Source organism: Cibotium barometz, chromosome 5 (genome assembly GCF_041138505.1).
Source record: "Cibotium barometz isolate CiBa-2024 chromosome 5, ASM4113850v1, whole genome shotgun sequence".
NCBI lineage: Eukaryota > Viridiplantae > Streptophyta > Polypodiopsida > Cyatheales > Cibotiaceae > Cibotium > Cibotium barometz.
The window spans coordinates 38,700,793-38,712,966 of record NC_141050.1 but is presented as its reverse complement, the minus strand read 5'-3'; the positions used below and the strand labels follow the sequence as shown (position 1 = coordinate 38,712,966).

Sequence of the window (12,174 nt, the reverse complement as noted above, 5' to 3'; positions counted from 1 at the left end):
GGAGGAGAAGACACGACTAATACAAATGTGCCCAATGAGATAAGCCAATGCAAGTTGTGTTGCCAATCTACCTAAGGTAAGGGATTTAGTTTGCCAACAGTCCAAAGGTTAGTTTGTGCATCTGATAGGATTCCTGACGTGGCTCTTGATCCAGTTTCTAGATAGGAGTCACGTCCAGAGATAGAAATGACTCTGGATCTAGATTCCATTTAGAAGAAATGTGTAGACAAGAAAGTACTAACATAGACTAGGAATCTAATAGACTTCGACAATGACAATTCTTCTCTTTTTTGGGCTCTCGATGTTTGTCTTCTTTTTGGGGCCTATATATATAAATGTTTTGTTCTTTTTTGGGCATATATATATAAATGTTTTTGACGTCCATAACATAAAAAAGAAGGGGTAGAGAATGGGGGAGAAACATCTCTCCCATTCTACCCCTATTTTGGGAGTGTATGTTGATGTTTTAGGCTGGTATATGTAAATGTTTTTGATACTCATAACATTAAAAAAAGGGAGTAGAATGGGAGAGAAACATCTCCCACATTCTACCCCTATGTTTTTTGTTATAGTTTGTAGTGCAGCTATACACGCGAATTTAGGCAAGGCTATACACACATACAACTACATGTAAGGCTATACACATGGCTATACACATATACAACTACATGTAAGGCTATACACATGGCTGTACACACATACAACTACATGTAAGGCGATGTACACAGCTATGCATGTGACTATATACGAGGCTATGTACATAGCTATGCATGTGACTATATATGAGGCTATACACATGGCTATTATGCAGCTAGCCGCATGCCCATAACCGAGTGCATAGCAACACCATGAAACTCTACACTTCCAAATTTCTTTTATTTAAGGGTGGCTCTTGGCATGGCTATGATTTGTACTCTCTCTTTCTCTCTCTCTCTCTCTCTCTCTCTCTCTCTCACACACACACACACACACACACACACACAAGCATACATGCATGCATGTGCACATTGCCTTCGTTTTTGTTGAGGGAGGGGGGGGAGGGGGTAGAGGATAACAAACGAGTTCAAGGGGTTCTAGTTTTTCTTGACCAAGTTACATAACATATACATACATAATTCATTTTCATTTTCAAAAAATGAAAGAAATCTTTCAAAATGGGTACATTCTTTTTTAATCCATAGATAAGGGACGTTATTAAAATAATATCCTTTTAAAATGCAATTGTTGTATGGTACATTTGGATTGACTGATATAGTGAATGAGATACGAAAATACACTTGCTCTCTGGTGCATTAGATTGAGTGTCCCCGAGACCTACTTTTGATATAGCGAATGGGATACAAAAAATTCAATCTTTTGAAAGCATTAAAAAAAGCAAAACTTAGACGAGACCAAAACTGAACAATGATTTCGAGGTAATAATATTACCCTCTCACGATGCAAATTTGTTTGGTGAGTCAATGAAAATCAAAATCCTGAGGTGATAGTAATACCCTTTCTCAGATTAGATTAAACTCTGGGATTTTTCACTTTGTCCATATTATAAACCAAGTCCCTTTGTTGAACTCATGTGTTATCCTAAAGGATAACAATTATATCATGTAGGAATCATGGAATCTGAATTAAACTAAATTAAATGAAATTACATTACATAACCAGGAGACAAAAAAATATAATATAGGAACTGAAAAGAGATCGTAATCAAGTTGCTCACCTTGTCTTACACAGTGAATGGTTGTAGACCTATGTGATATAATCCCTCTCAAAATTACATTATTTCAATCCAAATATGAATCTTTGTGCCCCCAGACCTTAAATGTGAAAATTTGTGGGGGTAATAAGGTAATAACGTCATGGTAATACCAGCTACGTACATTATTAATCACAAATTGGATCGGGTGTGAAACAGCTTGCAGATCACCTTGTCGCCACCACCATCTCTTTAATCCAATGATAAGCTTGAAAACAAGCGCATCAAATCGACCAGTAATTAACATGACTTCTCCTGTTAAACAATCGCGGCACCCTCTGATCTCTAATCCAGCTCATTCTCAACCCGATCAAGCAATTAACTGGCCTCTATTTGTATTTAAGCAAGTTAATTATCCCGATTAACTAGATAAGCATTGCTGCACTGAACTGCATATCAGAAGACACATTTGCCAAACCCTTGTGTTTGCCATCTAAATCTGATAATTCACCGTTTTGTTGTAGCTGATCGTCCCAAGTGTCAAACGGCATAGAAGGCTTGATTACCTGATCATAATCTTCGATTTGCTTAGTATTAATGCAGCTTTGGGGCAAGTTGATAGCTTGATCAACATGCATATGCCATGAGGACTGCATTATTATTGAGGGATGATCTTCTCCATGGAGATGCTCATCAATTGTTAATTCAGAATTGGGCTCTGGATTAGTCGGTGAATTAGCTGCCCAATCATAATCAAAACCCTTCTGCTCCATAATCAAATGCTGATCATCACTACTTGTCGGAGAGATCAAGCCAGTCCAGTAGCACGTTTTGTTATTAATGCTACTTAAAATGCATCCTGTGTCAATAGAAGAGGGTGAATTATGGTCAATAGAAGAGGGCGAATCATGGTCATCAAAACCCAAATCTCGCTCTAAATCCAGGTAATTTGCGATTGCCAATTGCCCGTATGCATTTTTAGCTGAAAGACAAGCGAATTGATCTGATTTTTTGCTGTAATTTAGACCTTCGAATACTACTCCAGCACTCTGATAATCACATTCAAAACTTTGAGAGCATTCCATGACATAATGAGAGGGCTCTGGGAGATCATCAGCTGGCTTATTCTCCAATGCAAGCAATGTGGGAAGTTTATGGGCTTGATCTGTTAGATTATGTATGAAACAAGCATGATTAACTGAGCTAATTGGCATTAACTGGTCTTGCTGAAGGAGCGGTAGATGATGATTACCTGTGTTCTCCAGTAGCTCCGACTTAATTACATCAGGGTTAGTACTGTTATAAGTGGGAGCTGTATTAGCGGGCGATGATTTGGCAGTCTCATTTAAGCTTTCAAAATCCCCAGTTATCCTGGACACTGTATTAGTGTAGTACTTTTCTGCACGGCCCTCCTTGATTGAGCTAGCGCTATTCTGATCATTAATTAATGTAACTGCAGCAGGGGGTGCTCCTAACCGTTTTCTGGATAGAAATTGGCAAGCCTGCTCGCTGATCCAATTTATGTTGCTGTCATGAATATTTTCCACATTAAACACTGGCTTAGGCGTCTTAATCCGCACACTGCTTTGCATGATGCCTGCGTTAATACGGCTTAATTTTTGTGAGGCTCTAATTGTCCCTGTGTTGGGATTGGCAGAGTTAATCTGACCTTCATTAATTGTAATTATGGGCTCGTGGGTTGGTGAGTCCAATCCACCTTGCTTGAACTTCTTCTTAACATATGAATTCCAGAAGTTCTTAATCTGATTGTCTGTTCTTCCGGGAAGATGAGAGGCCATTTGAGACCACCTGCGCCAACAATTAAGCCAAGCAAGTTAATCTAAGTTTAAGGTCTAATTACAAATGAACTACCGAAAACATCATGTATATGGGTATTAAAGTATACATTAGGCTCAACAGTCCAGTCATATTTTTAAACCGAATTATTGCGAAGAATTAGCTAATCATAAACGTCACTCATTCAGCTCTCGTCTTTTTTTCGCACAAATCACCCGCCCGTCCACATGCACAGACGCTCGATACACACAGATCAGAACGCATTCGGTTAACTATGACCTAAAATCCCAACTACGAACTGGATTTATTAATTACGACATAATTATTATTTAGCAGTGATTAGGAAATATGTTCATGTAGCTGTCTTTCATGTCAATATATAATAATGCGAATCCTACAAAACAAGGGGCATGCTGAATTAGCCCCGATTCTGAGAATTAGAGGTTCATTAGTGGAATAACAATTACCTGTTGCCCAGCATTTTGTGAAGCTCTGTGATGAGCTTCACCTCAGCAGCAGAGAGCATGCCACGCTTTAAATCCGGCCTCAAGTAATTCATCCACCTCACACGACAACTCTTTCCACACCGCTGCAGACCTGCAAACCATCCCAATTATCAGAGCCGAAGTTATCGACCCACATGCAAGCAATACAATATTCAATTAAGCTAGCTTATAACTATTTAAATCCACCTAACCGCCGTAAATGTTAAATCTCCCTTGAACAACAGTAGCATTGAAGAATTTCCCACACTCAAAGTAAGCTAATTGATTAATGTCAAATCTTACAGCATGATTAAGCCTTACCATGGCTAATCATTATTTAATTATTTATAACATCTGACAATGATTAAGAAGTCTTACAATTCTAGATCGCATCCTGTAATTAATGTCAAGATCAACCAAATTACAATTACTGATAATAAGTTCCGGATTGCAGGTTGATTACAAAACCGAACGATCTGTTATGATTTAAATTGTAGCTAAGTACATTCTGTGCTGATAAATGTAGTGAATACCTAGATAACTAGCTACTTACCAGCTTGTTTAGGAACTGAGCTCCAGGAGCCATAGCCGCAACTAGTGATATGATTAACAAGTTTTTCATCTTCTTCAGGCGACCACAGGCCCTTTCTTACATTTTGTTTTTGGCAGCAGGAAAGGCGACCCATACTTGAGTTTACAACAATCCAACTCGAAGAAACACAAGCACGTACAACACTGTTACATAAGGAGACTTCCCATTATATAAGGGAAAATGTAGGGCTACGAATTGAATGTGTGTGTGTGTATAGAGAGAGACAGAGAGAGAGTGTGTGTGTAAATGCTATATTTGCTTCAATGCTTCCCGAGTCCGCACTCGCTTCTACCAGCTGGGCAGCCTATCTACCTGTAACCTTCCATATTGTCTGGAGCTGAGTTCCATCACACCACATTAGATGTAGGTAAGTAATCAGGAGGCCATGCTCACGGACTTAAATGAAAGCTTACAAAGGTGACACACATGTGGTTTCTAAGGCAAATGTGCGGTTTCTAGTGCAACTGCTTGTAACGTGACACTAAAGAAGGTGATTATGAAATGCTGGTGGACGTGGGCCGTGGCAAAAAGGTCATCTCTCTTTAGTTTTCAAGATGACTGAGAGGGCGTGTGTGTGTGTGTGAGAGAGAGAGAGAGAGAGGAGGGACGTATATGAGAGAGAGAGAGAGAGAGAGAGAGAGGAGGGCACGTGTGTGTGTGTACACACTGTGTGTGTGAGAGAGACAGAGCTCAGAGGAGAGCTCTTGGTTTTCGGATTAGCTCTAATTAAAGCTTAGGATAGGAGCATTACTAAAATCATTTGAAATAAGCATTCTTAACTAATGGTTTTTTCCATGTTAACTAACACTTTATGCAATTCATGTGGATGCTTCTGTAAAAGAAAAGGGAGCCTTTCACGATTGATCAAAGGCTTTAAGCTACAGGAGATGATATAATTCAGCCAACTCTCGTTTTTCAAAAAAAGGGCAGATGAATTATGATTAAGGGAGGGGAGAGATTACAAAGACGACACCCACGTGTCAATCATGCGTAGCAACTAAACTAGAGTCTGGTGCGTGGCCACAGCACGTGGTCATGCTTGAGGAAAAAACAAAAGAAAAACAAATAAAACGGATCCGAGGCAACTAGGGCCACTTGTCGGATTCTGAATCGCGCAGGCCAAGTGGCACACTCGAGATAGCATGTGCTCCACGTGGGAAGGGAGGAGCGGATTAGACTGTTGATGGGATCATAGCAGGTCTCTTCTTCCAGCCTGGTTCCTGCTCGAGCTACAGCCAAGCTGGTGATGAGTTTCCTCTCGCCTCTCCTCCTTCGTCCTCCTGAGGATCGAACTCTCTTTTGCTCTGGCTAGCCGCCGACTCCTACTCTTCCTCTGGTCGCCGGGTGGGGCTTGCGAGGGATCTGCGTCTCGCTTGATTGCTCTTCCTCCTATGCCTCTTCAGCACAGTCGGTTCTGGCTCCCTCGACAGACCTCTGGACGACAGCCCTTCTGTTCTGCTTCTTTCTTTCTTGAACTTGAATCTAGGAGCTCCTGGCAGCAGAAGGGGGCTACCTCTGGGGGCATGAAGCTTCCTCGCCCTTAAAGGCTGATTGAACTTTCATTTTTGACAGGTATGATAGATCGGGATTATTCTGTACTGACTCTTTTCCTTTCTTTGCACGTACACAGAAGAGGTAGCTGCGGATGGAACCGAACTCTTGTTGATTTGGCCTCTGCTATCGAAGACTCTGGCATATCAAAGACCTCCATTGCGAGGGGAGAAGAGGATTTGTCGACCCACGCGGGGAATCGTTGCATGGAGACTGCTCGATCTACGCCTTGTTGGTGATGAGATCTTCACCCTTCTTTCTCTGGGCGCCGGCTCCTTCTCTCTTCCTGGCTTGGAAGGGGGTTTCTTCCCCACTTTTAAGTTCCTTCCAGGAGGGCTCGATTCAGGTCTGTTTGTTTGCAGCTTAATCTGAATTGGCGTCATGCATCAGCTTGTGGTCCTTGATGTTATCTTTTGTCTCACTCGTCATCTGAGTTTATGACCTTGTACAGAATGCAGTTCCATGTAGATGGTTGCGGTGCCAGCTGTTCCCCGCTGCGGTGATGATTGGCTTGCAGCTCCGCTTCTCTGTTCTGTTGTACTCCACCATTCTTGCAGGGGGCAAAGGGGACTTCGCGGGTATCTGTCCTTCCTGATGTGGCGGGCCTTGCGGTCGATGTATGGTCTGTTATTGACAAGTTGGTCTTGCAGGTCACTTTCCGGGACTTGTCCTTCTTTGTTTCTGTCGACTTGTAGGCGACTGGTTGTCATATGTACTGTGCATGAGTCCTGAAACATTCGTCCGTTAATTCCGATTGAGGGTTTGCAGAGAATCTGATGATGTCTGCTACCTGCATGAAGATCAACTTTATTGCCTGCAGATTATGTCAATCAGAGTTCTGTCTTTGGTCATGACTAACCTGATTTTACCTCTGATTGATTCCAGTTTATGTTTGATGAAGTCTGAGGCTTTCTTGTTATATTTACTTTCTAGCTTTTTCTCTAAGCTACTTAGGTAGGGTAATCTTTGAGACCAGTATCTGCTGCATGTTGTGCTTAAACTGACAGACAGCGAGGGACCTTTGATATCTGGATTGTTGAATGTTGCTGCTATTCTAAGCATCCATGCATGCCACAGAATTTTGGTTCTAATGACATTCCATAGCATGTCTGAGCATCCTATGGTTTCTCCCAGTAATAGCTGTTTCCAGGAAAGATCTGTGCCCCATTTAGATGCTGTGTTTTGTAGCTCTTTGAGAGATTGAGAAATGTGAGGACACTGTATGAAAATATGTATATCGTCTTCTGGGAGTCCACATCTGGCACATTGGTTAGAGGCCACATTGAATTTGGCTGCCTTGCTTTGGGTCCATAGTGCTCTATAAGAGATGAGCCATGCTAGACATGACTTCTTGGGGTCTGAGTGGGGGTTCCAGAGGTTCCTGAGGCTGTTGTACCATTTTTTGCGGTCCCACTGCAAGTGCCATCTACGGTTGAGGGGTAGGTGGATGGGTGGGGATTTTGTAAATTTAGGGATGGGGAGGAGAGGTTTACTACCTGACCATTGGTAAGCACAGATGTTGAAGGCTGACGGGAAGTTTAACTTCTAGGTCTCCTGCAGGTCCCACTTCGAGGTTCTGCTTTGTACAAGGTCCAGCTCCGGGGTCCTGCAGTCGTATTTTGCCACCAAGTCAGCTCTTGAGAGCCAGGTTCCAAGCTGTTGATCTCTGAGATCTGCCCATGTTACTATGCCTCTCTTGTGAAGATTAAGTGCTAATTGGGCTTCCTCAGGTTGAAGGGGGGGGATAGGGAGACTGGACCACCAGTAGGAATCCCCAGCCAGCGCACCATTAGAGATGCGAAGGTTTGGGTCTGGGTTTAGGAACATTTTGACATTGTTCCAAGCTTTCCATAAAGAGGACACTAGTTGACTGCCCTTGGGGGAGATGGAGAACTTAGATATGATTATGGTTGAAAGGGGTAGGCTATTCCATTTATTGAATCCAGTGATAACAAATCTGGGGGTATCCTTGAGGAGAAGTTGGGCCCAATCTTCAGAGGGGTTAGCACATGCTCTTATGATCCATTTAGCTGCCATTCTATTGGCAGTGATCCTGATGTCGTGGATACCTAGTCCTCCCTTTGCTTTAGGGGTGGTGCATATGTCCCACTTGACTTTGGGTATGCTCTTGTTCCAGGGATCACCGCCCCAGAGAAAGTTCCTACACAGCTTGGTAAAGTTGTTTAGGTCAGAGTCTGGTGGCCGCCAACAGCTGATAAAAAAGATGGTGTAGGGCAGAATGAAGTGTTGGAGAATCATGATCCTCCCTGCCAAGGTGAGCTGTCTTCTTTTCCATCTCAGTAGCTTATTGTCTATCTTTTCCATGACCCACTGCCATCTTTGTTTTAGAGTGACCTTAAAGCCCATGGGTATTCCTAGCAGCCTGAAAATCTCCCCGTCATGGAGTAAGTTGCATCCTGCTTCCATAAGCCAATTAGGTGGTGGATCTATGAGAGATTTGATGCCTGTTTTGCAATGGTTGATCGAAGAGCCTGAAGCCATGCAATAGACTTGTAAGCATTCCCAGAGAACCTTTATACTTTCTTCCTCATTGGCTATCAGGCAGTTGGTATCATCGGCAAACATCTGTGTACACATCTGATCTCCATTAGGGAGCTTTATTCCAGCTATCTCTCCTTTTTTCATTTTGTCCTTGATGAGCCAGTTAAGGCCATCTGAGGCTATGGCATATAAGAGGGGGGCTAAAGGGCAGCCTTGTCTGATGCTCTTTTGGAGAGGGAAGGGGGCAGAAAGCTCTCCATTGTAGATAATCTTGGCTTTGGCATTCCCGAAGAGGGTTTTGACCATGTGGGTGAACTGAGGTCCCAAACCCATATCCCTTAGAGATTGGAGGATGAAATCCCAGTGTATTCTGTCATAAGCTTTTTCAAAGTCTATTTTCATGAAGAGAAAATCCTGATTAGATTTTTCAGCATGTTCAAAGCCTTCCCAAAGTGCTATGATGGCGTCTAGAATGTATCTACCCTTGATGAAGCCTTTCTGCTCTTTATTTATCCAGCTATCCATGTGCTCGGACAGACGGTTGGCAAGGGCTTTGGCGATGACCTTGTAGACACTGTTAAGCATTGTAAGAGGTCTCCAGTTTCCAACTTCCTCCTTGGGGCCTTTTTTGTGAATGAGCTTGATAAGACCTTGATTAGCTTGGGAGGGCAGTGCTCTATATTTGATCGCTTCTTGCCACACCTGGAGGATGGGGTCCACTACATCCTCGCTGAAGGTTTGGTAGAATTCAGCAGCCAATCTGTCTTCCCCTGGGCTTTTGTTAGGCTTGAGAGATGCTATTACCTTTTGAATTTCCTCGTGAGAGATGTCCCGCTCCAGCACTTTTGCAAGATTAGGAGGAACAGTGGCTTCCCTTACCTCTTTAATGATCTGCATGGCTTTTAGCTTGCTTTGATAGGGGGGCCCAGTTTCGAGGAAGATGTCCCTGTAGTAATCAGTTAGGAGCTGCTTATTCTCATCATGATTGCTGGCCTTGACACCATTCTTGAAGCAGAGGAGGGGAAGATGTTCTTGTCTTTGTTTCACTTTAAGCATCTTGAACATTTCTTTGCTCGGTCTATCAGCTTTACCTGCCCACCAGACTCTCGTGAAGAGCTTTGCTTGCTGAAGGGCTATTTCCTCCTCCCTTTTGATTTGAGCTCTGATTTGGTTTAGATTTTCAGGGTTGGAAGAAGGCTCCTGTAACCGAAGCTGAGATTGCAGTTTCTTGAGCCTACTGGACCGGTGGGCTGAAACTTCCTTCCTTACTTGCTTGAGGAGGTTTTGAGTGGACTTGATGGCGAGGTTCCAGGCTTTGGCTGGGGGAAGGCTTAGAGAGAAGAAATATTTCCAGATTTGGGCTATCTCTTCCTTGACCAGGGGTAATTTAAAAAGGTTAGGATCAGTGTGGAACCATCTAGCTTTGTGCCTCGTGTCCTGATTATCCATAGTGGTGATAATGGGATAGTGATCAGAAATGCAGGTCGAAGAGTCAACCTGACACTCACATCTGTTATGATTTGCTACAATTTCATTGCTAGCATAAGCTCTGTCCAGCCTGGCTTTCCTTTTGAGCTCCCCTGTTGAGTAGTTCTGCCATGAGAAAATTCCTTCCTGGCCTAGGTCTTGCAGCTTGAGTTTACGTTTGACTTTCTCCCAAGCAAGCTTCTCTCTTCCAAATAGGACCTGCCCCTTGGCTTGGAACCTATCTTGAAGGGATTCTACCATGTTGAAGTCTCCCAGAATGAGGGTGGGGGCCTGTAGACTGAGGAGGGAGTTCCATGTTTCAGTCCTTTGTTTTTGAGGTCCGTGGGCATAGATTCCCACAAGAGTAAAGTTGTTGAGATACATTGCAATCCATTGGTTGTTGTGTCCTATGTGGAAGCCCTTCAGCTCGGAACTCAGGTCGAGGTGAATACCCACGGCCAAGCCTCCACTTCCGTGGGTATGCAGGGTGTGAATCCAGAAGTGGTCGGGAGAGACAGAGTTGAGCCTTCTGGTCAGCTCTTCTCCTGTAGTCTTGATTTCAACTAGAACAATGATGTCCAAGAGGCCTTTGGTTTTCAGCCACTGTCTGACCAGTTGCGCTTTGTTCAAGTCAGATAGGCCTTTTACATTGAAGCTGGTTATTTTCATTATCTTTTGCTGGGGGGTTTGCTAGATCCTCCCTTGGTGGCTGATTGGGGGGTGGCTCCAAGTTGAGCTCTCCCTCTCTTAAGCTCTTTACTGATCTCCATGTCATTCGGTACATCAGGCTGTGAACCATTTCTGTTCCCCTTTGTTGGGCTGGATACAGTACCCATTTCTGCATCGTCAAGGTTGTCCACCTCCTTCTCTAGTCTTAGCTTGTTTAGTGGAGTACTTTCCACGCAGTCCTGTTCCTCTTCAGTAGCCCCTGGTTCTGGAATGGCAGCCAGGACTGAATACCTGTTAGGCTTTATTACAGGCACAGCGGATTTGGTTTTGACAGTTGGCTTTCGTCTGCTGCCTACTGGCATATCAGGCTCTTTGGGAAAGGATGGCGGGTTGGATGAGGAGGGGGGGGGGATTGGACCAAGGGCTGAGGGGGGGGAGCTTTGTTAGCTAGGTGAGGAAGAATGATTTGAGGATTCTTTATGGGACAATTCCTAATGAGGTGACCCTGTTTTCCACAGTGAAAACAAGAGTTAGGAAGATGCTTGTAGAGAATTGGTTGGGAAATGGAAAACTCCCCGCACCCAATGGAAATCTCTTCCGGAAGGGGGAGAGACAGGTCTAGCTCAACGAGGACTTGGGGGTGCCAAGCGGGATTGTAATCAGTGAAGGCTTTGGTGCCTAGAACTTGACCCAAAGGAGCTAGGATGGCTTTGATCCAAGGAGTAAGGTGAATGGGTAGGTTGGGGAGCTCTACCCACACAGGGTAAACTGAAGATTTTGGGCCATCCGGGTTGAAGTCTTTAGTCCACCTCATAAAGCAAAATGGGAGGTGTCTAAACATCCATTGTCCCGAGCTGATGACTTTCATAGCCATGCTAGCCTCTTTGAACAAGAAGATGTAGTATCCTTTGGCCAGTGCTTGTGTGAGTGTTACCTCAACTCCTATGGAGGACCAGCTGTCTCGGATCCAGGCTTTCATTGCTTCCTTCGACGGGCGCGGGCCAAAAAGCAGGCCGACCAAACATCTTTCAGAGTAATCTTCAACTTTGTTCCTGACTTGTTCAATCGGAAGATTTACATGGACTGATAAGGGCTGTGGGTTACCTCTTTCAGCTGTGCTGCTAGGTTCTTTCTATTGGACTCCATTGTTGTTCTGGCTGACTTCCTTTGGGGGAATGGGGGCTTCTTTAGGTTGATCCTTGTTTTTTGAAGATAGCAGCTGCTCTTTAGCTTCCTTGAGTTCTTGCATCAGGCGGGAGTTTTCTTCCATTACTGCTTCTATTACTGATTCGTCTCCCCAGGGCTTGTCTGGGAGTTGGTTCCACTGGTTTGTTCTAGGAGCTTGCAGAGATGAAGAGGGAGAAGCACCTGAAGAGTGACTGCTGAGCATCTGAATGGATTTTGCAGGTGATGGGAGCTGG

General features: G+C 43.9%; 1 protein-coding gene across 1 annotated transcript; it reads right to left on the bottom strand.

Moving 5' to 3' along the window:
• Positions 1–1,720: 1,720 nt before the first annotated feature.
• LOC147638459 (uncharacterized) lies at positions 1,721–4,837 on the bottom strand. The gene is made up of 3 exons (XM_086795749.1): positions 4,526–4,837; positions 3,955–4,084; positions 1,721–3,499 (listed from the first exon to the last, which is right to left on the bottom strand). The coding sequence occupies exons 1-3, from the start codon at positions 4,656–4,658 to the stop codon at positions 2,116–2,118; spliced, it is 1,647 nt and encodes a 548-aa protein (XP_086651875.1). The 5' UTR covers positions 4,659–4,837; the 3' UTR covers positions 1,721–2,115.
• Between the last annotated feature and the right edge of the window lie 7,337 nt (positions 4,838–12,174).

Bases quoted from the DNA above. Each gene is read 5' to 3' on its own strand.
- LOC147638459 (XM_086795749.1), bottom strand. From the start codon at position 4,658: ATGGGTCGCCTTTCCTGCTGCCAAAAACAAAATGTAAGAAAGGGCCTG. The intron at 4,085-4,525 runs GTAAGTAGCTAG...GATGGTTTGCAG, and splicing joins CTCAGTTCCTAAACAAGCTG to GTCTGCAGCGGTGTGGAAAG. The intron at 3,500-3,954 runs GTAATTGTTATT...TTGTTGGCGCAG, and splicing joins CACAAAATGCTGGGCAACAG to GTGGTCTCAAATGGCCTCTC.